Source organism: Bacillus rossius, assembly GCF_032445375.1.
Source record: "Bacillus rossius redtenbacheri isolate Brsri chromosome 4 unlocalized genomic scaffold, Brsri_v3 Brsri_v3_scf4_2, whole genome shotgun sequence".
NCBI lineage: Eukaryota > Metazoa > Arthropoda > Insecta > Phasmatodea > Bacillidae > Bacillus > Bacillus rossius.
The window spans coordinates 19531810-19558295 of NW_026962011.1; the positions used below are offsets into that span (position 1 = coordinate 19531810).

Here is a 26486-nt window from a genome sequence, read left to right on the forward strand (position 1 = left end):
AATTAATAGTTTGCAAGGCATCCTTGTTGTTTTAGATATTTTGATATATTATTTTTTTCTTGTTGGAGGCTTGTTTTCGGGGGCGGCTGCGTGTGTGTTATTACCGTCTGCCCTCCGGCAAGTGAAAGTTACTTACTGGTGACCTCACGAGGTTCGCCGAGGCGACTGTGGCGGTCTCTTGGGGAAGGCAGATATAATTTTTGTGTTTTCTGGACTATCGCCGAAGTGGTGTTTGAGACATGGAATTGCTATGTCTGTAAACGATTTTGGCTAAGTGGTTATTAATATGAATATCATCGTGTGTTCTTTCACAAACATTACTGGTGTGTTCTATTTTGGTTTCGTCGGAATGGGATTATAGTGCTTCTTATGCTTAATGGAATGCATAGTAGTAGAATATATATTCTTACCTGAACCAGTAACCTTTTATTTTACGTTTTGTTATTAACGCCAGAGCTTCCTATGCTTATTGGGATGTGGTTATATAGGTTCTTATATGTACCCCGATATATCCTTAATTATTATTTACTAGTATGACGTCTATAGTTGGTCTCTGTTTATTCATCTACCGTATATAGAGATTGTTTTTTTATCTAGCCTTGATGGAAAGTGAACAATAATCTTATAAGCATTTACAACATGACTCATATAATATTCTTTCACTCCATATTTAGAACACCACACTCTATGTCATGAGCGAAAGGGAAGGATGGATAACACTTAATATTTTTTGTATGTTTATTTAATAATGATGGTATGACTATTTCTAATTAGTTAGCGGTATATTGGGGTCTTTATACTTGCAATGATACATAGTTTATTAGAATAACATGCTAAGTTTACTTATATGAAGGATAAATTACTCAGAGCTGATGATAAGCATTTGTATTACACAGACCGTTCAAACGACTTATGTTTATATTCCTACAAAGTATGACTATAAGGAATTAAACATTAACATATTTAGTTTAGGGCATAACACGTTTTACTTACATATATATATTATTTACTGGCTATACATACACTTTATTACTATATTTAATAACGTCTTGTGGCTATATCGCTTTGTACTTCCTATTTATTGCCTACACATAATACTATAACCGATTTTAATGAATGTATACTAGCTGGGCTAGCACTAAAGACTCGTATGTGCGTCTTTTTAACAAATGGGAATAGCATGTTTTGTCTCTGGTGTTGTGCCGTTCGTTCGCGAGGCCTTATGTGGGCTGTGGTGTATTTTTCGGTTGCTTAATAATATATTTTGATTATGTAGGTATTTATGGTTATTGATATTTATTTGTGTTGTCATTTATCGGGCCGTGTCATTTGGTGTGTTGGAGAGTGTGGTATTTGTTCTCGTAGATATGTTTTGGTTTATTGTGATTTACTTATGGGTTGTGTTTAGCCTAGTGGTATTTGGGGGGTCCGTCCTTATTTAATTCCTCAATGTGTAACTGAATTAGTATTTTTATAACCTTTCTTGCTTTTGCTGTCGCTTGTTTATTTTATTACGTCATATCTTTGTTTTCGCGTTTGTTTTATTTTACGTATAAAGATGTCTTTTTACTCTTTGCATCATGGTGTCTCATTAAGCGAGTATTATTTCGTGGGAGTTTACACTGCATTGCGCTGTATTGCGTTTGTGAGTGTATTTTGATTGTTTTTTTATGTTTTAAATGTTTTTTTTTTGTTATTTATGGTAATTTTTTTGTCACATGCATTCGGCGGTTTCATGTATCTCTGGGCTGTACGTTTTTTTAATTGTGTTCCACGCTTAGGCGTGTTCCGTGAAATCTGCTGCAAACTCCTATATTACGCGGCGGGCCAGGGTCGACAAACAAAACTTTCTTTTCTCGGTGGCTTTCGTCGCATCGGAAATTTGAAAACAGTTTGAGGAGTGCGTCTACGGACTACAGACGTGCGCTCCCGCTTTGTAATATATTTTATAAATTTACTTATCGTTATTCGCTGTCGGTTGTCTACACGGCGTACATAGGTGTTACTATTTTTAATATCTCTTTTCGTCTGCGTTTTTATTTTTAATTACACGTCGCCGTGTTGGAGTGGGTGCATTCCGGTGAGTTTTTCCTTTATGTATGCTTATTTGCGGTGCGCGAACAGGCTTACAGCTCCCCTACACGGTCGTTTGTTCAACGTTTATTTATATTTGTTTGTTACAAGTCGCCGGGGTGGGCGGGATGCGTTCCGGTGAGTTTTTTTTATGTGTGCTTATTTGCTATTTTTTTTTATTACCTCGGTAACATACGTATTTGTTTCTGACGATCGTGCCGCAGCTAATTACTGAACGCTACGTGTTGACTGTAGGGGTCCTAACTATGCTTATTCATGCTATCGCTATGGCATATGTTATCTGGTCCAGTACTATTAAATGGTGATCTACGGTTTTTTTAACTATGCTTATTTTTATGTATTTACAATATTATAAATTTTAACTATGCTTATTACTTCAAGCATATTTTACGTTACGTTTCTCGCTCTCCTCTGTGACATTAAAGGTGTCGGTGTGTATATGTGGCACTCCATTTAGTCTTAGCCAGTATGGCGGGGGTTTTTAAGCATGGCTGCAAATGATTTAGGCATAGCTAGTATGGTTGGGGTTTCTTTTAGGCATACTTGGGGGTGGGTGTTTTAAGCATACTAGGAGTGGGGGTGGCACCTATAGTTTATTTTTTTTATTACCTCGGTTACATACGTAATTTGTTTCTGACGATATTGCCGCAGCTACATTTTATTTTTTCATTACTGAACGCTTCGTGTTAACTGCAGGGGTCCCTTAATACATTCCTGGTCGCACGAGCGGGGCTCTCAGCACGGCGTTTGTAAAGCTTAACACATTGGCCGAGAGCCAGTTACTACACATTGTTTGTATAATATTTATTTTTTTACTTGACGTAAAATAATAGTAACTATGCTTATTACTTAACTTTCTTTACATACTTTTAAGTTTTACCTATGCTTATAACACTAAAACATATTCGTGAGCGGGCCGCTCCCGCTTTGTAATATATTTTATAAGTTTACTTATCGTTAAATGCTGTCGGTTGTCTACACGGCGTACATAGGTGTTACTATTTTTTAGTATATCTTTTCGTCTGCGTTTTTATTTGTTACATATCGCCGGGGTGGGCGGGATGCGTTCCGGTGAGTTTTTATTTTATGTATGCTTATTTGCTATTTTTTTTATTACCTCGGTAACTTATGTCAATCGTGCCGCAGCTAATTACTTAACGCTACGTGTTAACTGCAGGGGTCCTAACTATGCTATCCTAATATTATATAATTTAATTATGCTTATTACTTAAAGCATTTTTTTAAAGACATTATTATGCTTATAATATGATGTGTGGGGTTATAATTGCGCAGTGTAAGAGTGACGCTCCAGCGGACAACATCTCGCTCTCTCTGCGCGGGATTTTTGAGGTTATGTTTCTTTAGTCATAGCTGGTATGGCGGGTGGGGCTTTTAAGCATACTGGTGGTGGGAGTGGGGTAGACATAGTTAGTATGGTGCCTTTTTTGAGGTTATGTTGCTCCGGGTATTTAGTCATACCTAGTATGGTGGTGTTTGTTTTAAGCATACTGGTGGTGGTGGGGGTGGGGTAGACATAGCTAGTATGGCGCTTTTTTGAGGTTATGTTTCTCTCAGGTATTTCGTCATAGCTAGTATGGTGGTGTTTGTTTTAAACATATGCTGGGTGGTGGGGTTGCGGTACTTGCTTTTCGATATTTAAACATGGCGGGTTATTTTCCAACTTTAACTATGGCTGTTGGAAATTTAAATTTCGCGGTTTAGGCATAGCTATTATGGCAGGGGTTTCTTTTAGGCATACTTGGGGTGTGTGTGTGTTTTAAGCTTACATCATGGCGGCATAGGCATAACTAGTATGGCGGGGGTTTTAAGCATACAACATTGCGCCTTTATTATGCTTATAATATGATGTGGGGATTATAATTGCGCAGTTTACGAGTGACGCTCCAGCGGACAACATCTCGCTCTCTCTGCGCGGGATTTTTGAGGTTATGTTTGTTTTAGTCATAGCTAATATGGCGGTGTTTTTTAAGCATACTGAAACATGGCGGGTTGTTTTCGAACGTTAACTGTTTAGGCATAGCTAGTATGACGGTATTTTTGAGGTTATGTTGCTACGGGTATTTAGTCATAGCTAGTATGGTGGTGTTTGTTTTAAGCATACTGGTGGTGGTGGGGGTGGGGTAGACATAGCTAGTATGGCGTTTTTTTGAGGTTATGTTTCTTTAGTCATAGCTAGTATGGTGGTGTTTGTTTTAAACATACAACATGGCGTCAATTGTTTTAAGCATACAACATGGCGGCGGTTGTGGAGTGATGGGGTCTTTAAGCATATTTTTTTTAAGACATGGCGGGTGCTTTTCGCATTTTAAGCATAGCTAGTATTGCTTTTTTGTGGCGGGGTTTATAGACATAGCTATAATGACTGTATTATTTAAGCATATTTTTTTTCTTTCTTTTCGAAATTTAACAACATGGCAGTTGCTTCTTTTAAGCATATTTAGATATGGCGTTTGTGGAGTGGTGGGGTTTATAGACATGTTTTTTTAAGACATGGCGGTTAAGCATAATGGTTGGGGGTTTGCTTTAAGCATACATCATGGCGTCATTTGTTTTAAGCATACAACATGGCGGCGGTTGTGGAGTGGCGGGGCTTTTAAGCATGGCGGTTTAAGCATAGCGGTTTAGACTTAACTAGTGTGGGGTTGTGTGTTTTAGGCATACTTGGGGTGTGGGTGTGTGTGGGTTTATAGACATATTTATTTTTCGTAATTTAAACATAGCGGTGTTTTATTTATTTTCGAATACAACATGGCGGGTTAAGCATATTTTAATATGGCGGTTGTGGAGTGGTGGGGGTCTATAGGCATATTTTTAATATTTAAACATGGCGGCGATTGTGGGGTGGTGGGGTCTATAGGCATACTTTTTAAAAAAATGGCGGTTAGGCATAATGGCGGTTAGGCATACTTGGGGTTATAGACGTATATTTTTTTTCGGATTTTAAAGACTTAGCTTCTTTTAAGCATAGCTTCTTTAAGGCATATGTTCGTTATTTAATTCCCCATACTTCATATGGTCTCGTGGTCTAGTGGTCAAGGCGTCCGCCTCGTAACCACGACGTTGGTGCGTCCCCGGGATCGAATCCACCCAGCGCCCAGTTTTTTTTGTATACAATTCCCGCCTTCGGAGCGACGGTGGCGCGCTCCGGTAACTAAAGGCTGAACTAAGATGGCGGTCTCCAGCAGACGGAAAAAGATGGCGGCCCCCAGTGGCGGCGACGGTGGCGCGGCCTGGTAGCCAATGTCAACAACAATGGCGGCCTCCACGTGACAATATGGCGGCCCCCATGAAACAAAATGGCGGCCCCCAGGCTGGTACTGGCGCTGTGTTTACATTTCAATGTTTACATTGAGCCAGTAACAGCCTACTACTCCTACTTCTTAGGAGATAAAAATTAAAAGGTTACAATAATAATTGATTTTCTTTAGTGAAGCATTGCACTGATAACAACTGGCACACTCTTCAAATGCTGCACACACATGTAAAAAAGAAGAGGTGTGGTATGGGACCCGAGCTGACAAGGGACGAAGACAAAGCCCCTTGTTGACGTCAGCTTTCTGATGGAATTTTGTCAGAACTTCATCTTGATATCAAATACTCCACATTATAACGCATACAGCCGATGGACTCTTGAGTGATTTCATCTGGTTACTCCACATGCTGAAATTCACTTATAGTCTGTAATCAAAAGTGGTCCCAAGTAGCAGCAGACGGACCATCAAACTGATCTAATACTTCAAAGCATGCTGCAAAAGCTAAATGTTTTCTACCCAATACGTACGTACACACTTATGGTTGCACGGATTTACAATAAAAAATATTGGTACATTGTAAAATCTATTTTATTTATCTTTCTTATTTCTTTCAATAGCTTCTTGGACCACAGATTTAGAACCACAGAGTTAGCATTATTGTATTTTCTTTAATGGATTACTTGAAAAAGTTGATTTACGAGTTCACAAACGATGAATAAAGTAACACTAATTGGACACACATTAACAAAAACTTAAATACCATTTGTTTTACAACATTTGATTTTCTAATTTCTGCCATGTTTCTTCAAAGATTTATAACAACACAATAATTGGACACACATTAACAAAAACTTAAATACCATTTGTTTTACAACATTTGATTTTCTAATTTCTGCCATGTTTCTTCAAAGATTTATAACAACACAATCACATAAATTCAATGATCCCAAGTATATCAAAACTTGTCTTACACATTTTGCCAACTTGTAATTAAAATTCTATAGAGATGCTGTCAAGTTCCAGAAGGCAGAGTTATGCTTTTAGGATACCTTAGAACTACCACAACACAGGCGTGAAAGGTGAAAGTTCAAAACCTAAAAATTAATTCTGAAAGTTTCGAGAGCAAGTACTGTAACTGCTTTCCTTTGGCAACATGGGTGACAGTAGCTCGTAAAACCTCATTAATGCACACAGCACTCTAGAAAATTGACACAATTAAGAAGTTGAGACACACTCAACAATAAGGGACTCACTAAAATGGCAGTGGAAAGTTCTCAGAACTGAAAGCATGCACTTTGTCTCGTGTATATATACATGTTTTTTGTTTTTTAAAAACCTCATTTTTGAGTTATTCCACAACACTAGACATATATTATGAAAGAATTAAAAATAAATAAAAGCATTCAATTGATTTTTAACTCACCATATTACTGTAAGCAGTACGTATTGGTATTTTCTTTAAGTGTCAAAAAAAATCTTACGTGATAAATTTTCAAAATAACAAATAATTATGGTTGCATACATTTTCTAATAAAAATAAAAATTGAGAAACAACATTACTCCAATAAAACACAAATCTTCTACAAATTTATCATGATCATCTATGCTAGTTAAACATGACCTGCGTGATCAACAATTCCTTAGTTAGGGACAAACTGTTACAAGCACAAAATGTTTGTTTCACAAATGAACAGCTAGAAATCTCACCCAAGGTATGAAACACAAAATAGAGAAAACATGCTACTTAATTCTGTGTCTGACATTTTAAAAATAAAAAGTGGGGTTTTGTCTAAGCTAGGCACTAACTCCAAGATTAGAGTCGACTCTCAACAACTGGGGCACTGACTCAATGCCCCTTGTATAAATAATTATTTACAGCCACAGGCTGTTAAAACACCTGAAGAGTTCTCGTCAGTTAGCAAGCAGTTCCGTTGCTGGCAACTAAACGAGGCATTTTGAGGACAAACACACTACCTATCCCCACAGACAGAGGATTCTTTTTGCAATACAGAAGTCCAAGCTGATGTGTCATAAAATTTTACAAAGAGAATAAAAGATACATTGAAGTTGTGTGACACAACTAAAAGAATAAAAGGTACTCTTGCACTTTCAAAATTTATATGAGAAATGGCTAATAATCATTCACAACTTCATTATGTATACATGCCAAACTAAATGTTTCTTGTAATCAGAAAATGGAAATGAATATGAAATGTATATTGTGAACCAAAGAATCCATCTTATGTTTATCCCTGTGTGCAAAAAGACTTGGTTCATTCATAGTTCTCTTTTATATTTATTTTATACTCAAAATTACAGCTCCTGTAGTTCCTGCCATTCCATTTTAATTTTAAAACTTGTGTTCAGGACTATCTAATATGTAAATAATCACTAAAGATGACTGACACATTTAAAATGATACAGGACAATTAGCACCCCTGTGCTGCCACCAGGAAAACTGTAAAGCACCTGGAAGGGTTCTTACCAATATTTTTTTTTTGTATTTTTAAAGTCTACTCACGGGTTCAAACTTACAACCTCAAAAACCAAACCAAAGATATTGATACAAGTTATTATTAAAGATCTCAAAGTAGTTCACCTTCCCCTAAAATAGTGGGGGAAAAAATGACTTTCTAGTTTTCAAAAGTGACCAAAAAGAGACTATCATTTACAAAAGTGCCTAACAGAAACTAAAATATGAACATAAATATATAAAAAAAAGGATTCTCTTTAAAAAAAATTTGACAAATGTTTTCATTGGCGTATAATATTACAAACAATAACAAATATGTGTATAAGAAGACGTGTTGAATAAACAAGGTCTGAAACAAGATGGAACAATAAAGTCTTTGTATTTACCTTATTTTTGTGTACATAAGTTCATGCTAGTATATTGTTCTTTGCTATGATAACTGTAATGCTGTTACTATATGGTTGTTTTCACAGCATCATAAAGTTAAGATAAAAGAAACAAGAGGACACTTTAGTCATAAAAATTTAAATAAAAAAAACCTTATAAGTTTTACTAGAAGAATAAAATATGTCTGAATAAAATGGTCTATTATATGCAGTCATATCACCTTTCTACTATAATGACATTTCAAAGTACTGTGCAATTAATTTTACAGTTTCTTTAAATAACACTCACTTTGCTTCCCAAATTTTCCAGATATAATACCACAAGTACTAGTTACAATATGGTTGTTATTTTAATTTAATTGATCTTGATCTTAAGCTTTTTAGAAAAAATATCTTGAATAATTTTTTGTTTTCTTTTTTTCAATAGAGAGCTGAATACTGTCTACAGCATGTTTCTTTTCAGCTTCTTTCCTTACATTATGCAAAACCTCAAGCATAGCTCGTACTACTCCTATTTCTTACATGTTCTTCTGTGCAACAGACCTTTTTAATGTTACACTTACCTCTTCCAATAATTTGTCTGCAGTACTCTTTCTTCTTCTTTTGTTTAACACTTAAACTCTCTTTATCAGTTGCAATTGATGGTCTTTATGTTATTTTTTTAAATTTTCTATCCTATTTTCCTCTGAAACTATTTCTTCTTCAGTCGCTCATTTTTTCACCTTACCAATAACACCAGAGTGAATCAAGTACCACGAAAACAAGCAATTATTAAAACCAAGCAATTGTGTATCAAGTATCTTTATGAGTATCATTTCAATACTTATAAAAAAACTCTCTTTAAATGTAAAATCAGGATTATAACATGAGAGAACAAGTTAATGTTTCTTCGATACGAAAAATCAATGTTAGGTAAGAAATTATGTCAGTTATTTGGATTGAAGACACATGGTTATGGTCTCTGCTTGCCATTTGTTGGAAAAAATAAACTAAATAAATATTAAAATTAAAATAAAAAACAATTGATTTTACATTAATGTGGTACATGCAGCATTTTTAAAGTGGCAAAATGTGAAAAAAAAATAATAATAATAAAAACCTCAATCAAATTAAGAGATCAAAGCGGCTTCTTAAAAATTAAATGACTTTAATGAAAGAAAAAAAGAAACCTCCTTTGAGACCTGCTATTACAAGTCTCATTTTCATCAGAAATACATTACTCAAGTCAGTATAAAACTCACAAATTTTTTTTTAAGTAAGAACACTTATACTGCACATACATATTAGAGAACAGACAATACTGACAATGAATACAAATGCTAGGAACTCATCCTCAGTGATGATTGTGTACTAACTCTTTAAGCATTTGTGTTATATAAGAACCCTGACCCCCATTCCAAAGCAAATATATCTAAAATCACTATTTGCCACACATGCAATATTTTATGTTATCATGTGTGATAAGGATTCAGGGACTTTTCAAGGCCAAAAGCAGTACAAGAACCACAATAACCGCAAATAGGAGTCTACCATGCGGGCAAAGAGCGAAGCCACTCACCGGCCAGCGATGCCAGTCGGCTGGATCTCCTGCACAAAGATCCCCAGCTCTCCCTTCTCCTCGCTGCGCAGTCCCACAACACTGAAACCGAGACTGCTGCCCTCTGGCTTGAACAGCTGCAACACCATCACGACTCTCACCCGTCAGCAACAGCCCATCAGGGGCGTCGTCCCATCTTAGCTCACTGACGCAAGTGGACAGTCGGCCGTCGAGAGGGACGGAAAACCAAATATTGTAGCAGGAGAATATAGGAAAGTCATCAAAAAAAAAACAGGAGACACATTACGCAGCACATTCTAGCGGCAGCACCTGATCCTAACGCCATAGCGCATTTGAGATAAGGGTATTTTGGCAATTTTGAAGGTACTATTTTTTTTCCAGTTTTATGCAGTTGTAATTTTTTATTACGCTCGTGCAATGTTTGGTTGCAACAATTACGATGTTGCTAACTGCTCGAAGTCGTTTTTCAAGTTCAATTTCTTTAGGCGCATTTGTGCCGAAGTCGTCTCCGTGTGGCGGCAATAACCTATTTTATTTTCTTACATTAACAACAGGGGACATATCAAGAGTATTGGTATGCCAAATACTTCTCTGTGATAGCAAAAATATTCTGGAATAAATTTTGTAGATTTTAATAGTCAAACAAAGAAATAGTATCAACTTTTAAAAATAAGTATATGTACTATAATTTCGGGATAATAACATTAATAATCTAATATTTTACTGTTATTTCAGATTGTCCTATTTAGCTTTGTGGTATTATGCGTGACAGATAATTTCAGTTCATGGGATTGAATAAAAATAATATTATTACTTGTTATTTAAGAAAGTGTCTTAATAACTTTAAATACACAGATCAGTCCGTTTGATTGGTTATGTTCTTATTTTACACTAGGTTGCCATATAACATTTTTTTTTATTGGCAAAAAAAAAATTAAGTTTATTATATTCGAAATGATTGATTGGGTGAACGTGAATATGTGACTAAACAAACATTTCAAGAAGAGTTTATTTTTGTTTGCATTTTTTAATTCAGAGTATTATTATGAGCTTGATACAATATTGCACATTCAACCATCAAAACAAGAATAATATTACTGTGTTACTGTCTACACAAGATTCCTAAAAACCATCTACATTATCCTTTCCCACCCTTAAAGTGGAATTTTAGTACTTCTTGGTAAAATTACATAACTGACAGAAGTTACATGTCTGTAAAATTTAATGATTTTAAATGTTTATGCTTTTTTTTAATATACAATACTGTTTTTAACCCTTAATCGGTCGCGCTATGGTCAAAATGACCGGGTATGATCAATTTTCACTGCTACGAGACTGTACACGCTGTCTTATCATCCGCTCTTCTGCCTAGCTGCGTCATAGGGTTCTAGAATTACAAATCTGGCATTGTCAGCCAGTCGTGTTCTCTCTTTCATTCAAAGTGGATGCATGAAATGTTTCAGCTGGTCATTATGACCGTGCGCGACCTTTAAAGTTTCATTTTATTTGTGTATCCCGAAAAATAACACCATGCGCGACCTTCGATGGAACATTTTTATGCTGCCATAGATTGCAGTTCTCAGCACTTTTAGTGAACTTTTCATAATGTTTAGTAATTGGAGTGATGACACTGTAAGTAATAGAGAACAAGAAAGAATTAGACAACTTTTAACACATGTTTTCAACGAAAGTGACGAAGACGATGTCGGTGGAAATGCCTCTGAAGATGAAGACTGTCTAACCTACAGTGATCACAATACAGACACCAAAACTTCAGGCAGTGAAAGTGATAATGAACAAGAAATCCAACAGGATACCATTTACCTAGGTAAAGACAATACTACAAAGTGGAATATACATCAACCAAGACAAAAAGTTCGGGTGAGGAAACAAAATATCATTACACATTTGCCAGGTGTGAAAGGATTAGCACGGAATACACAAACTGTCCTTGAGTGCTGGAGTCAGTTTTTTCCAGATTCTGTAATTGACGAAATAGTGAACTTTACTAACACTTGCATAGCAAAGTTTCGCCAAAACTATGAACGTGAAAGAGATGCATTGGATACAAACATAAATGAAATGAAGGCTCTTTTCAGGCTGCTTTATTTGGCAGGTGTACTAAGAGCAGCTCACTTGAATTTGTCTGACTTATGGGCAAGTGATGGTACAGGTGTAGATAAGTTTGGCGCAACATTATCTATAAAGAGAGTGTATTTTTTATTGCGTGCTATGCGTTTTGACGATCTGAATGACAGGGCACGAAAATTACGAGACAAATTGGCTCCTGTTAGAAAGCTATTTGATGAATTTGTATGTCAATATGCGCAACACTACACAATTGGTGAGTACGCTACAGTGGATGAAATGTTGGAATCATTCCGAGGTCGTTGTAGTTTCCGGCAATATAAAAAAAACAAGCCTTCAAAGTATGGGATTAAAATTTTTGCCCTTACAGATTCTAGAGTGCACTACACTCTCAACATGGAGATTTATGCAGGTACTCAGCCGGATTGTCCATTCAAGGTAGAAAACAGTGCGCACAAGGTTGTGGAAAGGATGGTAGCCCCAATTTCCGGAAGTGGGCGGAATATTACTACAGACAATTGGTTCACTTCCGTTCTACTTGCTCTTGATCTCATCATCTCACAAGTTGTCTTTGGTTGGTACCATTCGTAAAAATAAAAGGGAGATACCACCCATATTCTTGCAAACTAAATTGCGATTGGCTCCTAGCAACATGTTTGTTTTTGGGAAAGACTGCACTTTACTTTCTCATATGCCGAAGAAGAACAAAGTTGTGCTTCTTCTGTCTATAATGCACCATTCCGACACAATTGACGAAGAAACGGGTAATGCATGCAAGCCTGAGATTCTCACCTTCTACAATGCCACGAAAGGAGGCATGGACACTGTTGACGAGCTGAAAGCCACCTACTCTGTTGCAAGGAGAAGTTGCCGTTGGCCGCTAACTATTTTTTTCACTCTGTTGAACATTTCTGGCATCAACAGCTTCATCATATTCCAAGCCAACACCCAAAACAACATGAGCCGCCGAGAATATTTGAAAAAACTGTCAAATGAGCTCTGTGTTGACCACTTGAAAGTACGTGCTGCAATAAAAAGTCTTCCTCGACAGCTACAGATGAAGGTAAGGCAACTGGCAGGAATTCCTGAACCAACTGTGGCTGCTGCAAAAAATGCTCCCGGACGATGTGCTTTCTGTTCATGGAAAAAGAATCGAAAAACCAGCACATGTTGTGTGGAATGCAACAGCTACATCTGTAGAGAACACACTGTTACAACCTGCACCAGCTGCTCAACAAAAGAGGTTCAGAGTGATGAGGACATGGACTTGTAGGCAGGCAAGTGTTATGTTACACTGTATATTTTGCTTATGTTTTTTTGTAATTATATGTGGAAAAAAATTAGAATTTCTTATGTGTCAGATAAAATATAAAATAACGTGACAATAGTATTATATTATCAGCCAATTGTGTGTTATGCATGCTGGATGGAGGTTAATAGATACTAAAGAAAACTAACATTTTGAATTTGATGTTATCCAGTGTGAGATGAAAAACAACATGTAGATACTATTTTAATGTATTTACAATCATGTCATATATTTTTTACATTACAATTATATAAGAAATAATCACTATTATTACATTAAAAGAATGTTAAAACTATTGTTTCTTGTATTAAAAGTCTCAGAACAAGCTAAGTAAAATGTTATAATTTTTTTCAGAATTTTTTTTAATACCTGGTCATAATGACCGTGAGCGACTACACATGTCACAAAACATAGCGCGCCCTATTAAGGGTTAAAAGCATTTTTGTAAATACTAATTACTTATTTTCAAGAATAGGTGTTCTTCTAAAAAGTTTAAATAAAATGCTGAAAATTGTATTCTTGAATTCCTTTCATTTCTATTACATTACAGCATTGCGATATTTCACTGTTTTGAAAAGTTGATGCGGTTAGGTTAGCTACACTTCAAATGCTGTATAATGTTGTAAATGTTTATTAGTTTAAGTTTGTGACATTAAAATCATTTAATGATGTTTTCTGGAAAATTAATACTCAAAAATACCACTTTTGGAGTTTATATATATATTTTTTGTTTTCAGATCAGCACCTATATTTTATAAATGTTATCATGTTTCACAAAATTATTTGAACATAATAATCATTTACAAAAATTCAGGTTTAAAATTAAGTATATTTCATTGTTAAAAGTTGTATGTTGTCTCATGTTCACAGTTAGATAATTTTTCATGATCGTTAAATCACTATATTTTTGTAGATAACGAAAACTTGTTTTGATTATGAATACACTGTTTTCATACAAATATATGGAGCAAAAATTAATTAATCTACAACAATAAGATTTCAAACGATGGTAGAAAATCTATACCAAGATTGCCCATTGTAATACAAGAAAATTTTAATTTCACAGGCATTCTTCGGGCTGTGCCGCTAGGATCGCTGCAGTCGAGTGTTGCCAACATTCGTCATGTTAAAAGGCCTGAGTTTCCTATATTGTCCCACTACAATACTTGGAAAAACCCTCTGGGCCCAGGCTCCAGAGGGGTCCAGTTGCGATTTGAGATGGTTACTAGATAGCGACAAGATTGTGTGGTAATTGCAATAAAACCATAAAGCATACCAAAACTCCATACAACAACAAAATTCAAGATAATACACAATAATTGCAATTATAATTATAAAAATAATCAGCAGTTTCAATCAAAACTTAACTTTAGTGACAAACACCTACAATTTTAAATATTAAATTCAATTAACATTTTTTATTCAACATGACCTTTGTACCATAATTTAATAAAAAAGGTTTGTATAAGTTTACTATTTTTAATCTTGCAACTATTATTAGTTACTTATTTTTACATTATAACCTTAGAACATTTTCCAAATACAGAAATACTTAACAGATTTATTTTATTCATACGGAAGAGTTATACATGCTTATCAAAAATTATTATATTGAAAGAGTGCATCTTGCATCAGTTAAAATGACAATGTTTTGTAGAAATGAGTATCATGGAACATTTAAGTACTACGTATCATATTTGTTCAGTAATATGTTATCTTTTTTAATAAACAGATTTCATAAAAAAATAATCATAATAATCCCAAAATCTCCTGTTTCAAAAATGGAATTTGTTTGAAAATACAACCATAAAATCTTGTTTCTACTCATTAGTAGTTAGCGGCAGAAGACATCTCACACCAGAATATGCAAAACATTTTATCAATGATAACATTTAAATAAAAATGTCAAAATGATAACTTTTATAGGTGCTTGAAACTGTGATTTTGTAGTGTACATAAGGGTAATTACATTTTGAATTTTTAGTGATTATTAGTCATGCCAAAGTAATTATGAAATTTTTGCTGTGGTTATTTTAAGGAAAATTAAAACCATGTAACACCGATATCTTGCTTTAATTACACCAAACTTTGTCTTAAAATAACATCACAAAATCTTGTCTCTATTAGTAGATAATAGAAATCATAGGAAACCTTACAATTTATGCGATACACCCGGATACAGTTACAGTTACGGTTACAGTAACATATACAAGTTTTCAAATTTTTTGTTTAAATAGTTGACATTGAAAAATATTATTTGCTCCCCGGGCCCTTAGTTTCTCTCGACGGCCCTGTCAATCAACATCACATCCAAGCCGAAACTCCATACTAAAACTTACTAAATTTGAACTAAATAGATTTACCTTATTTCAAAACATAACAAGTTTTCTGGCATATAAGACGAGAAGGTGAGAGCAAATAATCTGAAGAGTTTAAAGCAAAATGGAACTTATGTTGCTGTTTGCTAAACCTGTGCTGCAGTTTCATGAAAATCTCTACATTTAGGTAGGTTTATGATGAAATGCCACCCAAATTTTGTTATATTACATGCGGATCTGCAACATTGTGCGACTCCTGTCCCCCAGACTAAGTGGCATCATGTCTCATATGAAGATGCAAATTAATTTTCTTAAACTACATTACCGAAAAGCCATGTCATGTCGTATTATATACCAAAAACTACACTACCTCTCAAAAACCATAACTGCTAATTTGTATACATGCAAGTACAAGACAAGAAACTAAAAACTATACACAACAAAAATGTCAAAATTTTAAGTTTAAAATGCTTTTTGCATGAATGCATTTTAAAATGTGTAAGCACAAACAATGCAATATTAACAGTACTACAGGATAAAAAAAATTAATTTCCAAAAATTTCTATTTGAGAATACAGGATTTGAAACTACGATAATCGAGGTCATCAGACAATCTTCCCACGAGGCGTTCCCAGGATGAAGCATGGAGGTTGACTAAAGACTGCCTAATCTACCAGGAGAAACAGAAATCTACTACTAGATCTTCGCTCCAAGGTTGGTTGTTCCAAGTGACTATTTGTACGCCGAGATCCCTTTGTCGTCGTATAAAGAAAATGTTCATATTAATTAAAAACCTTGGTAAAGACCAATCACTAGTTCAGCTCCCCAGTTCACCCATACGAACAGAAACCTGTTATTTTGGTTTCAAAAGATAACACCATAAATTGTAACTACTTTAATTCAGAAACCCTTGCGTGGATTTGGTAGTTGCAAAGTTCAATTTAATACTTAACTATTAAATCTACGAGTTTCTTAGCAGTTCTATCCTCACAGCAATTGTATGTACCAGAGGTCCTGTTTCACCCACAGAGCTAGCAATAACTTAACCGAGGCAAAAACCATCTGTTGTTTGCTCTTGTAACATCTGATTCTATATTTATGTTTTGTTTAAGATTGCCTTGATTTGAGACACTCATGTTTGGAATACAAGCAAATATTACACCACTAGATTAATAGCCCCTAAAACCTAATCCATACAAGAAATCTATCTTTATAAGATATGCCAGAGTGTATTTTACTGATGCTTTGTGACAAAATTCAAACTGTTCATCACAATAATTAAGTAGGTAGTTGTTTTACAATGTTTGTAGCTTCTGACTTTAGGAAATATAATAATGAATTTGAATAGATCACATGAAGTTTTGTTATTAAAAGCCTTAACCATAGTGCCTGCACTTTAATCTTAACATTTTCTTTGTTTACAATTATATTTTATATATACCATTTAACACAGTTTAAGTTTGAATCAGATATTCTAGAGTCAACCATACTTTGATTAGTTTAATAATTTCTAACTCAAAAATAAATCACAGTTTGAATTCAGATATTTTTCTAAACTTACCAAACTAAATACATTACAATATCTAATCATAAGTATAAAAAATTTACGTTCGTAATAGTAACAGTTCCCACAGAAGCATAAGTCGTAGAAAACATATAACGATTTCTGATTATATGTTGTGTTACTTGCATAATGTATATTATTTAGAAGCTTAATGTATATTTTGATATAGTAGTCATTTATCATATCCCTTTAAAAGTGGATGGTCTGGGATATAGTCGAGGGAGGGGAAGTGATGGGGAGTCTGTACTTTTGGCTCCTTTTTGGATCCGCCACTGTGCCCGCCACACTTTAACTGAAGAATGGTGACTTTGTGGCATTGCCATACATACCAACCCTCTTAAAAACCTTCAGGAATTCACAACTTCATTATGTATACATGCCAAGCTACGCAGTGATTCCCCCAAAATAAAATTTAAAGAAAATTATAATTAACTTATATAAAAATTATGAAAAAGTTTATTTAATTGCATTCACACACGTCTGCATTACTTGGAGCATTTCTTTTTGGTACATAGTTATTTTCGAAAAATTAAAAGTTACTTACTGTTGTTACCACCAAAGCATTCTAATTCTTCTGAACACAATAAATTAACCCTTGTAATTTGCATGTCTTTCACACAAGTGTTAACACAGCTGCCCATCAAACACAAATTATCTTGAAAAAATATACCCAAAACCACAAAATGCAAAATAAAACTTAACTCTTAAAATCTCATAAGTATAGACAGTATAAACAATAAGTAAAGGGTATATTTGCAGAATTAAACTAAACAAACAAAAATCATGCACATTAGTGAAAAAATTTTAAGATAAAATAGATAGTTTTAAAATTGCTTACCACCCTAAAAAGAAGAAAGCATTGTTTCTTAATGTGTGACCTGGCAGTTATCATAAATGTTACACTTTATGATATATATATATATATATATATATATATATATATATATATACATACACATATACACACAAGCGCGCACACACACACACACACACACACACACACGCACATACAAACAAGTTGGATGAAACAGAAATTTATTTAAAACATCAAAACACTATTATTTGAATTCAAATAATTGCACCCCTACAAACTATAGGAATTCAACATTAAAATATAAAATATTTACAAAAAAAATCAATACAAAATTCCAAATGCCAATATGATAGTGCCAAATTACATTATCACACTGTGTATCAAAAATTAGTATTGCACCTGTTTGCAACAACAATAATACTGATATTCCTTTATAGTTTAGTTGTAATTGGATCACAACCACTTTCAAGAAAATTTCGTCATTGTTTTGCTTTGTTATAGTACTGTATTCATACACTAGAAATATAAATAAAATGAAAACATATTTTAAATCAGTTTTAAAATATATGCTGAAGTTGTGTTGATAAGCAATTTTTATAGGTGTGCTGATACACGGTCCACATGAAGTTAAATATAATAAATATAAATTTTAAAAACATGAACATTCTGAACTGTTGCCTGCCGTGCACGTGTCTGCCATAAACTGTGCTACAGTGTTTACATTTTGATAAGCATCCTACAATCATGGTACTCCATTGACCAATTTTCAAATAACCGTAAAAAGGGTTACACACCTATAATCAGGAAAACATGGGAAGTATTTTTATATTAAGTTTATTAAACTTTTTATAATATGTCAGTAATTACTACATATGTTGTGGTTTATGCACCTCTACGTAACTTTTATTTTGGATTGGTGTTTATTGCGATTGTTACGTTAGGTGCCTAGGCGCCAAATCTGGATCAATCCCAGCAAGGCATTGCAACGCCGGTTCCAGGATTGCCAGATCGGGGAGTTCCTTGTGCCTCCACGGACTGAACCTGCGACACTCAGCGGTATATTTAGACGCCAATTTGGACTTTGCGAACTTGGAAATTTTGAAATAGCAACTGCCTTTGCTGTAGGCCTAGGGCCCGTGCAGCATCTTATAGGCAAACATTCAATACAGGATGGGCTGGCCTGCGTTATAGGAGTGTGCACGTGTGCGAGTGCGACGCAACAATAGCCGTAAGTACGTCACTACACCGGCCGTCCTACTGGTGTTCTCTATGCTGGCAGCTGTTTCCACCACGGCACACCGCCATTGGAGGTCATAAACAATATAAATGCTCTGTGTCCAATTGCCAATGTGTAAACAAACTATTGTTTGTCAACAATGCAAATATCAGTCTAGTTTGGCCCTGTGGTTCTTTGAATACATTTTATGCCTACCACTGGGCTACTGCTAGCCGGAAACATTTATAATATCAAAAACTATAATGTGAAGACTATAGTTTTGTGATGATACCGTATTTGTGAGAGTGTCCAACATAACTTCACTTCCAGTGTTAATTTGCATTCGTCTGACACAGACTACTTATCCTTGTTTTATTGAAGGACTAAATTATAGTGTTTTGTTTGCAGCGTGACCGAGCCTTGTTTACACTTTTATCTTGTCAACTATCCATTGTTATTGTTTCGTCAGTCATAGGTTTTGCAAGCTACCCCCCTGCTTTGGTATTTGTTCACAATGGAAAACGTATAATTCTGGAGCCATATAAAAATCTATTTAAAAACATCAGTATTTTTTTCATTGTAGATAAGCATCCCAGTCTCACTCTTAAGATTTCATCACAAGCTATAGGCAAGTGTGTGTTTTTTTGTTGATTATTATTGCTATTGCAGTACTTGTGTTTTACGTGGCTGAAGTGGGTTGACTGCTGGATCAGAATCCAGTATGCTGCCAATACCACAACACAAACAACAGTATACACAATACTACCACGACTGTATTGTGCAGCACAGCACAAACCCTGCAGCGAAATATATCACAAAGTGGCAGGCTACATACGTAACCATTTATAAGAAGGTAACACACCACTACTACCTTAACACTAGCACTACATAGGGAGCGTGGTAAATTATTTGTGCAGAAAAAAAATAAGTGGTCAAGATAACTTTTCACAAAATAATTTAATTATTTATTTTGTGACATACCTATCAAGAGTTACTGTTGATTAACTTTAGTGATAGACACAACAAATACAGAATGGGCAACATGAAACTACTGACAGGATAACAAAAACAAACCAGTTTAAACAATAAAAAAAAAAGACACATGACATCACAACTAAAACAAAGACCAAAAAAATAACACATGGACATGAAAACAAAACATTATCAAGTATAATAAATATTTCATTAATAAAAATAATCAACAATACCTATATAAATTTTAACACAATTACAAAAGATTAAGATAAGAGGTATCAGAGAATAATAAGTTATTGCCATTAATTATTTTATACATACTGCTTTAATAAAGTTGTTTATTAATCTATATAAAATGTATTTTTTTGTGTAATGTACATAATGAAGACTGTAAATGATTATTAAACTATAGTACTTCATACCAGTATTGTCAATAAGCTATTTACAGTTTAGTTTGTAACTGTTACAGCTGCTAACAAAAATTTAATCTAAATAAACTCTGTGTTTGGACAACAAAAGTAAGTTAGGTTTAGGATAGTATTTATTACTCATAATTTTAAATAATTTGTTTTGAATGTTTTCAATTTTATCACTGTCTGGTTTATTAATGCAATTCCAAACCACAGAACGATATTCTAAATATAGGCTAAATAAAGTATTAGAATAAGATCAATATCAGAGGGGTAAAAGGTAATAAATTTAACTAAAGCTAAGATTCATGCTGATGGAAGTATAATTTAGAATCTAATATTATGCCAAGATCTTTGATGAATAATGAACTTTCAGAGTTTTCTAACTTATACACATACCTAACAAGAGTGTAGTTTCCTTGCAAACGTAATGATTTTAGTTTTATCTTTGTTAAGTTGTAATGACGTCATGTACGGCGGGGCGTAGTTGTCACCCCTCCTACCCATTCCCCTTTAGATACGTCATGATTCCTTCTCCTTCCAACTGGTAATTGATCCCCCATCCTTCAGGTTAACTGCGCTTGCGCGGTTCCCCTTCTGGGGCGTGGTTTTTGAGGATTTTTAGCGCTGGGTCACCATTCCTTTTTAGCTGTAGCTACCGACAGTGTGGGGTCACTTTGCATATTAGCAGCATGTACCGGAATCATTGCGGGGAGGTCTATTCCGGTTATGGGAAAATTCCGGATAAGGGGAGTTGCGGTAGGGCCGGCCTCCGGGCCGGTTGAATGACCTTCATTCAAGCAAGCTGGTAGGCACGTGTTTCTTATCTCTGTGGGTGGGTGCGTGCGTGAGCGAAGATGATGAAGAAGAGGGTTCGGGGAAGGTAGTAGGACTACAGCTGCAGTGTTCTGTTACTTCTGTGTTGACGTGCTAGTGATTCACACTTCCTGGAGAATGTATAGTCACTGCCACGCACTGTTTACCTTTCACATACACAAGAATAACACTTCAAGCATCTCGTTTAAAAACACAGAGATAGAGAAATACAGGTAAATGTAAACTGTTTAACCATATATTAACGTATAAATATGTACATAATACATATTTGTACACTAAAATTGTCTACAAACTGAAAGCAACACACGTTGAGAAATAAATGTTACTCGCTATCACGTGTCAGCGTGTGTAGTGGGAGTCGGTGTACATACTCTCGGGCCGGCCGGAATTTTCCGTTTACTTGACATAGTGAAACAATAAAACTACTTATAGCATAAATATATATATAGTAATTCACGTCCGACGCGAAAACCAGCGGTGTATTTAAGCAATGCGCGGGAAAGACTGGCTATAATTAGCTCTCTGACAGACGTGCGCGCGCGCGCCTACAAGACATGTACAGTCAGGCAAAAGCAAAAACGCCTCGTTCCAGTGTGGAAATGTTTTGGAGATGTTTTGTAATGTTTGAATATTTTTTTGGAAAATTAGTTCGGATATTGGGAGTTTCGTTTGTTGGAATTACGGTTGAGGGGTGCTCTACTGTAGTTCCTTTTGTAACTCTTTAAGTCAGTTAGGGGTACGGTGCTGGCGAGCTCTCGACATGGTAAGTAAGCTTCTTCGCGTATCTTGGGTTTGTGTGCTTGGGCACCAACAGGTTGTGGTCCTGTTCTTGACGTCATGTGATCGTTATGTAGCTTTTTGAAATTTGTTCTAAATTATTTGTTTCGGCTTGCCACTTGGAAATTACGTTTGGAATTCTGCAGTAGGGTAACCATGTCAAGTAGTCTCGTGGTACGTACGGTTTTGTGGTAAAATAATTTTTCAATTCTTTTCTCTTTTTTTGGTTGTAACTGTATCTCGCTTTACCAGTTCTGTATTGTTGTCTGGTCTACGTTAATAGTTTAAGCCGTTTAAGGCATGATGCGCTGTATCTATTTGACTCTTTCTCTTTTTGTCATTCACAGCTGGCTAGCTTTGCTTTGTGAGAGTCCGATTGCGGGACCTGATAATATAAAATATAATAGTTTCATGTTTTGCTTATAATTTTTTTACAAGTATTGAATGTTACAGTTACAGTATTATCAGTATTATATGCGAATTATTCAACTATGTATTTAGTGAAACAAACTATTTGTATCTATTTATAATGTACCTATTTACAGTTGAAAGGATAGTAATTAAAGGAGACGTAAAGATAAAATTTAACTTTGCTTGTACCTACAATAACACACCTCTAGTAGCCATTCCTAATCCAGCTTAGGACTTTGTCAATGTCTTAAGGTACATATTTTGTGAGGGTATTTTTTATAGTTTATCCATGCGTGGGTTGGAGGTTATTTGCTGATCTGCAACAAGTACCCTTCAAAGTTTCTCAAGATTTGTTTATTAATTTCAAAAATTTCTTCTTGGAATAGGAAACAATTGTGTATGGAAAAAATCTTTCTAAAGATTTTCAAGTCATTTACAAATAAAAACTTGATGACTATTTCATAACAATGTGTGATAAGCTAGATAGGTACTGCACAGCTTTATCAACACTCAACTCCGCATATTCTCTTTAAGTTTTTAACTGCTGCTTTAAACCACAATGTAAAGATGCTTATGCTCAACAACGCTCTGCAGAAAAAAGTAATAAAATCTCCATAAAACAAAACTGGAGGGACTGAACATTTGTATGTTTGCTACGCAAGAGCTCTTTATAAAGAGGTTAGTAAACATAGGACATAGGATTTTAAACTATTCTGGACACAACACTTAAAATTTTAAATGTTTTTTCACAAAAATGCAGCCTATTTGTTATAGCAATTGGTTTATGAAAGAATATATATTCAAAACTATTTCATTTATATTACACATGATTCTATTTACCTTCAAATTGCCATGAAAATATATCACTCAATTAGCAAAAAATAGGCTGTGAAAAATTGTTTTCCTTAAAGAATGAGATGATTACTTATGTATTTTTCAGGTAAATATTGCCACGTGGCACAGTTTTACAGTGTTTACTACTAATGTTAATTTGTATTTTGTGAATATATAAAGATGAATGTTCTTAATTCATAATGTTTCATTAAAAATTATTATTTTTTATGTTATGAAAATAATTTATTAGGCGTTAAATAAAACCTATTTTTAAATAAAAATAATATGAATTGAAAATCCAGTATCTTTGCTATGAAAAAGTGTTAATTTATACCTTGTGTTTGGTACAGTTTTAGCCAGACTTTGATAATAGTTAGTTATAAGGACATTTTGGTTACTAAAAGGTTAACTATAGAGATGTTTTATTGTTGATACAACACAATGGAAATAACAACATACTATTTTTTATGGCGGGCCCAAGAATTTATTGTCTGGTTACCAAATTAAAAAATAGTTCACTGGACATGAAAATAGTAAAACTAAGAAAATGTTTCACTAATACTTTTGATTGGTTTTGACTGCCATAGCAAGCTGTTTAAAGATTAATTATTCACTAGGGGTGGGCGAATATAGATATTTTCGTTTCGAAGCGAATTCGAAGCAAATTTTTATAAATATTCCCGAATTCGAATCGAATATCGAATACTAGGCCAAATCAAAGAATTTATTAAATGCAAACACCAAACAACAGTAAACTAGCTATGTTTAGGCAAATGCTTCTGGAAAGCACATTTCAGGGACAACTGATTTTCTTTTTTTATCTCTGTAACAGATTTTTCATGACTTTTTAGTTGTTTTAATTGTACAGGGTGCTGTTTCAGATAATTTTGTAGATTTGTAGTAGTACCTGTTGGAATTTTATATGTTTTTTGACATGCTTTGCAAGTTGCTTCTTTCCCATTGGCACTCTTGGTAAAAAAAAAAACAACCAAATAGGACTTATTGGTTTTTTGGCAGGCGGCCCCTGATTTAAACCAGAAGTACTTTCTTCCATTATTTGAATATCAACTACAAATAATGTAAACTGCTAAAAATCTTTCACACACGTTTGCTAATACATAACCTAACTTAACCATCAACGCAACATTCTCCATTAACTTAGGCCTTTTGAACCATTGCCAAAAACTTAGCCACATAACTTTTACTATTTGTATACAACTAAATACTGTATGGTAATATTATATACGGCCGTCTGAACTTTCTACGTTATTATCGTATAATAATAATTATATTGAATAAGAACGATTGAAGGTAAATATAAACTTTTTTTTTCTTTTTTTAAACTTTTGGCCTTCAGTTTACGCGCACAGCCGTTTAGAGACAAACTGCTAATTGTTTATTACAATCCGTCCAACGTAAAAACAAATATCTTTACTCTTTGCACAAAAGAAAGTGTGTGGGTGAAAAACGGAGTGGTTATATGGTCGCCATCTTTGTTTACGATTATTCACGTAACTCATTTTTTCTACTGTTCCATCCATGGAATATTTTCCCCGTTTATTTACAAATGAATTTAATTCAATAATCTTATTTCATTGGATTCAGTACCGTTACTGCTGTTTTATAAGTCCGTTGGTAATATTGTATCACGTTAAATCATTATTGACGTTATTTATGCATGGAAAAAGAGCTGTTGTGGGGGGAAATTAAGACTAATACCGAAGTCGGGAATAAATCTGGCACGTTTCTAAACATGAAAATAATTGATTCGGAGTTGCTATTTACCATTTTCTCAGCAAAATACGATACTGACAATTATTTTACTCTACGCCAATGTAAGTTGAACAAAGTATAACGAACATATTTGTATTATGATTGAGGTTAGTTTAAATGATCAGGCATATAGGCTTAGGCTAAGCATGTGTGTCTTCTCATTATGCTAAGTTAACTCCCAGTTGATGTTATTGATCGTAGGCATTCTTTAACTTTTAGGTAATGTATGTATAGTAAAAGATTAGCTTAAAAACTTGAAATGTTTTTTTCTATTTTTCGAACTTCGAATAATTTCATTTTTTCGAGTACGAATTCTCATATAACAAATGTTCGACTCGAATTCGAACTTACGAAGCTTCGCCCACCCCTATTATTCACAGTAATAAATTGTCATAAAAATATTTTCTAGCTTTCTTTCTTATAAAACTGCTTTAAAATCTTAACATCTATACTGCAATATTATTGAATATCTAGAAATATGTTAGTACTAATTACACATAATCGTAAGTCTTAATAGAAGAACATTTAAAATACTAATTTTTATATATATTTAGAATTTTACATTATGTACAAATAAGTTAAAACAATCTCTGCAAAATCAATCAAATAACTCATTATAAAAAATGCACAGTAAGCAGCACATAAAATAACCAGCAAAGAATATATTAAATGAAAGTATTTTTTGCAATCAGTTCAAAACTATTAATAAACCATGTAATGATTTAGTTAACTGAATAATTTGAGAAGTTACTATGCAAAATATCTCACATAATACTTTACATTTTAATCAAATTTTTAAATTTAAAATAAAATCTTCCAAAAAAAGCATATACGAGCCAAAACTTTTCACATAGCACTATTTTCAATATCAAAACATTATTTTAATTTTATTACAAGCAATTATGTGCAAGAAAAAATAAAACCATTGTTTTAAAACCAAGCAAAGTGTATCACTTTCACACAAACCATGCAGAAATTAATCAAAAACTCACGACTATATGCCGTGAAGAAACAGGTACTAGTATTGGTGACAAAATAATTCTCATGCTGTATTAGTATATATTGATATAAAATAACTGCAAAATCTTATGAGTCTCAGCCAAAAGCATACAACACATTAAAGCATCTAAAATACAGCATATAAAAATAATTTCAAGAGACAAGAAAGCAAATTTGTGGCAACTGTTACAAATACCTTTTAAAGTTTAACAATGGCACTTTCCAAAATAATATACAGTTAAATAACACAAATGTTACAAAACAGAGGCTATATGTTTTAAAAGCCTTAGATAATACTGCAAAGAAGTAAATATTTTGTAGTTAAAAGGAATTTATTTTCCTCATGCAAGCAAAAAATACTGGAGGCAATGTTTC

The 26486-nt window shown here is 34.1% G+C and overlaps 1 protein-coding gene across 2 annotated transcripts in view; it reads right to left on the reverse strand.

Moving 5' to 3' along the window:
• Positions 1–26486, reverse strand: part of LOC134541980 (patj homolog) — a 197638-nt gene that overhangs the window by 147361 nt on the left and 23791 nt on the right. For both annotated transcript variants that reach the window (XM_063385752.1, XM_063385750.1), the window contains one exon: positions 9787–9902. In XM_063385752.1, the coding sequence (XP_063241822.1) occupies positions 9787–9902 (116 nt within the window). The remainder of the gene's footprint in view (positions 1–9786; positions 9903–26486) is intronic.